The following is a 2,444-nucleotide window of genomic DNA, read 5'->3' on the forward strand; positions in this document are numbered from 1 at the left end:
TTTTATTCATCGATCCGCAAACGCAAAGTAATTCAATCTTGATATACGATCTCTCGTCATGAACGGGCGATAATCGGATCGAGTGGCGACGCATCAAATGTCACTAGCTAGGAACACGTGGCATCCCTGTATTCGTTGCGCCACGGGCAAGGAGAAGCCAGCCGGCAAGGGGGTGGGGTGGGACGGAGGGGATACGGAGACGACGCAGAACTATATTTATTTTGGTTTGGAAATTAGTCCGCAGGAGTCCCGTGTGCGTGTTGGTGCGGTTGGTACCGTGCGTTTCGCACCGATTTCGGGTGATCAAATTTCGAAGTGCTTGCTTATCGGAGATCAAGAACTGAAAAAAAAAAAAAAAAGATGACCCGTAAGTTTAGCCGAGGCATCGCCGAAGTCGGGTCGTCCTCTGATCGCGTCGCGACCACAACTCGACGAGAGAGAGAAAGAGAAAAAGAGAGATAGAGAGAAAGAGTGAGAGAGGGAGACGACGACAACGACGACGACGGGAGAGTCGAGAAAGTTGGCCTCGTAAAATTTTACGGGCGGCTGCCGTTTGTCGTTAACGTCGAGAATAAAGGTCGTCGCGTAACGATCATAAGGATGACCGCGTGCTCTCGCCGAGATTTGTCGCACGCGCGAACGAACGTCCCCGCCGAGTCGCGAAAACGTCGAGGAAGAAAGGAGCACACCGCCGCGGCAGACGATGCGCTCCGAGTATCCTCGAGTATATACTCGTTCTGCAGGCTGTTTTCGAAGGAAAGGTCAATATTTTTGGATGATGACGATAACACGCGATAAAGAAAGAAAACAACAAAGGGCAACTCGTCCTGGCCCACTTCTCGAGTCTCGACGGCTTCGCGAGATCGTGAATAATCGAGGATTTTTAAGAGATGGGAGATGGAAAAAAATCGACGTCTACTCTCTTCGATGTTTTCGAAGAGATTACGCGATAGTTTATCCGTCCGCGAGAGAATTTCGCCTTTTTAACCTCGATGACGCGCGCGACGTCGTCAATGGAGGCGCGCCTTCATACCGCAAACGCACCATACATACCGAAAATCATGCCCTCTACTACGATTTTTTTTTTTTTCCGATCTGTGACGGAATCATCGATTTTGACAATCTTCCATTGCGAGAGAGTTAATATGGTGGAAGATGCGCGTCGCATTTTAATCGGCGCCATTTTGTACGAGTGGCAATGTTCGAACGAGGTGGGACGCGAATAAGAATCATTGGATAATCGAAATAATTAAATGAAGCTGATCGTGAATTGAACCATTTTTTTCATATTCGTTTTCTTTTTTTAAATTTTTTGTACAAGTATTTTGTATAAGTATTTTATTGTAGCAGTCGAAGGGATGCGATTCGACTTGATGCGTGTGCGCATGCGCGAGCAGATAGCGCTTTTTCTGTAAACGTCTCGTTCGAATCAAATGGATAAGGATGGAAATACAGATCGAAAAATTGTATTAAAATTTTGGAGACTTTCTAAAAAAAAATCTGGAATTTTTTGCAGGTGGAAATCAACGTGAACTAGCACGAGCCAAGAATTTGAAAAAAACAGTAAAGAAGGCAGCGTCTGAACAAGAAAGTAATAAGGGTCTTTCCTTGGAACAACGTAAAGCACGGTACGCCTTCAGAATAGAATGTCTCTTTTTTTTCTATCTGAAAAAAATTGAAATAATTTTTGATTTAATAATTTTTCTTGCAGCGACGCGGAACGAATGAGAGAAAAACAGCAGAAGAAACAGCAAGGCGAACAGGCAGATAAATCTAAACAGGCAGCGAGATAATTCAACGGACAAAGCGTATAACATTTTTACGACAACGAACGGCTATATCGCTATCCAATGGCTATGCTAAAAAGATTTACAATTGTAAGGAATACAAGACGCTGTTTAACGCTTTCTCGGAACAGAAAAAGGAATCAGCATGTTTTTGATGTTAGAGAATTTTTCCATTGTCGGCCGTACACGGGTGTGTCGGTGTTATGACATGCCTCAGGACCTAGCCTCGATTATCTTGTTATTTATACATTGCTCACAAAAACAATTATAATCAGTGTGTATAAAACTTGACGTTACCTACACCTATATTCAGTCAAAGAAAACACACGTTTGACTGATTTCTCTAGATATAAGAATATTAAATAATACGATATATTTATAGTACTAATTTCAAATCTGTAAATTCCCAAAGCTTTCGCTTATTTAACATATTATGTAATATATTAAATGTATAACAGGGGAACGATCACTAGACACGCATGTACTACTATCGTTCCCTCTCGCTCGTAATAAACTGTTCAAATTTTAACACTGACGTAATTGTAAATTATCCTATCCTGTAGGAAGCGGCATACCGTTTTATGATTTAATTGATAAGTTGAATGTCAAGTATGTTATATATAAATTGCTGAAGTATAAAAGTAAATGGAGATACAA

At 41.8% G+C, this 2,444-nt stretch overlaps 1 protein-coding gene across 3 annotated transcripts; it reads left to right on the forward strand.

Annotated features, from left to right (window-relative positions):
- Nucleotides 1–221: 221 nt before the first annotated feature.
- Nucleotides 222–2,316, forward strand: LOC105422120 (putative SERF-like protein). Of its 3 annotated transcripts, none has more exons than XM_011631371.3 (3): nucleotides 222–761; nucleotides 1,517–1,628; nucleotides 1,712–2,316. In XM_011631371.3, the coding sequence occupies exons 1-3, from the start codon at nucleotides 704–706 to the stop codon at nucleotides 1,791–1,793; spliced, it is 252 nt and encodes an 83-aa protein (XP_011629673.2). In that variant the 5' UTR covers nucleotides 222–703; the 3' UTR covers nucleotides 1,794–2,316. The 3 variants fall into 3 exon arrangements, with proteins under 3 accessions (XP_011629673.2, XP_011629672.1, XP_011629671.1); XM_011631370.3 differs by having other exon boundaries at nucleotides 225–367; XM_011631369.3 differs by lacking the exon at nucleotides 222–761 and adding an exon at nucleotides 807–1,211.
- The last annotated feature ends 128 nt before the right edge of the window (nucleotides 2,317–2,444 follow it).

This window comes from Pogonomyrmex barbatus, unplaced genomic scaffold (genome assembly GCF_055798465.1).
Source record: "Pogonomyrmex barbatus isolate J1 unplaced genomic scaffold, ASM5579846v1 scaffold19, whole genome shotgun sequence".
Lineage (NCBI taxonomy): Eukaryota > Metazoa > Arthropoda > Insecta > Hymenoptera > Formicidae > Pogonomyrmex > Pogonomyrmex barbatus.

Bases quoted from the DNA above. Each gene is read 5' to 3' on its own strand.
- LOC105422120 (XM_011631371.3), top strand. From the start codon at position 704: ATGCGCTCCGAGTATCCTCGAGTATATACTCGTTCTGCAGGCTGTTTT. The intron at 762-1,516 runs GTCAATATTTTT...AATTTTTTGCAG, and splicing joins AGGCTGTTTTCGAAGGAAAG to GTGGAAATCAACGTGAACTA. The intron at 1,629-1,711 runs GTACGCCTTCAG...TTTTTCTTGCAG, and splicing joins TTGGAACAACGTAAAGCACG to CGACGCGGAACGAATGAGAG.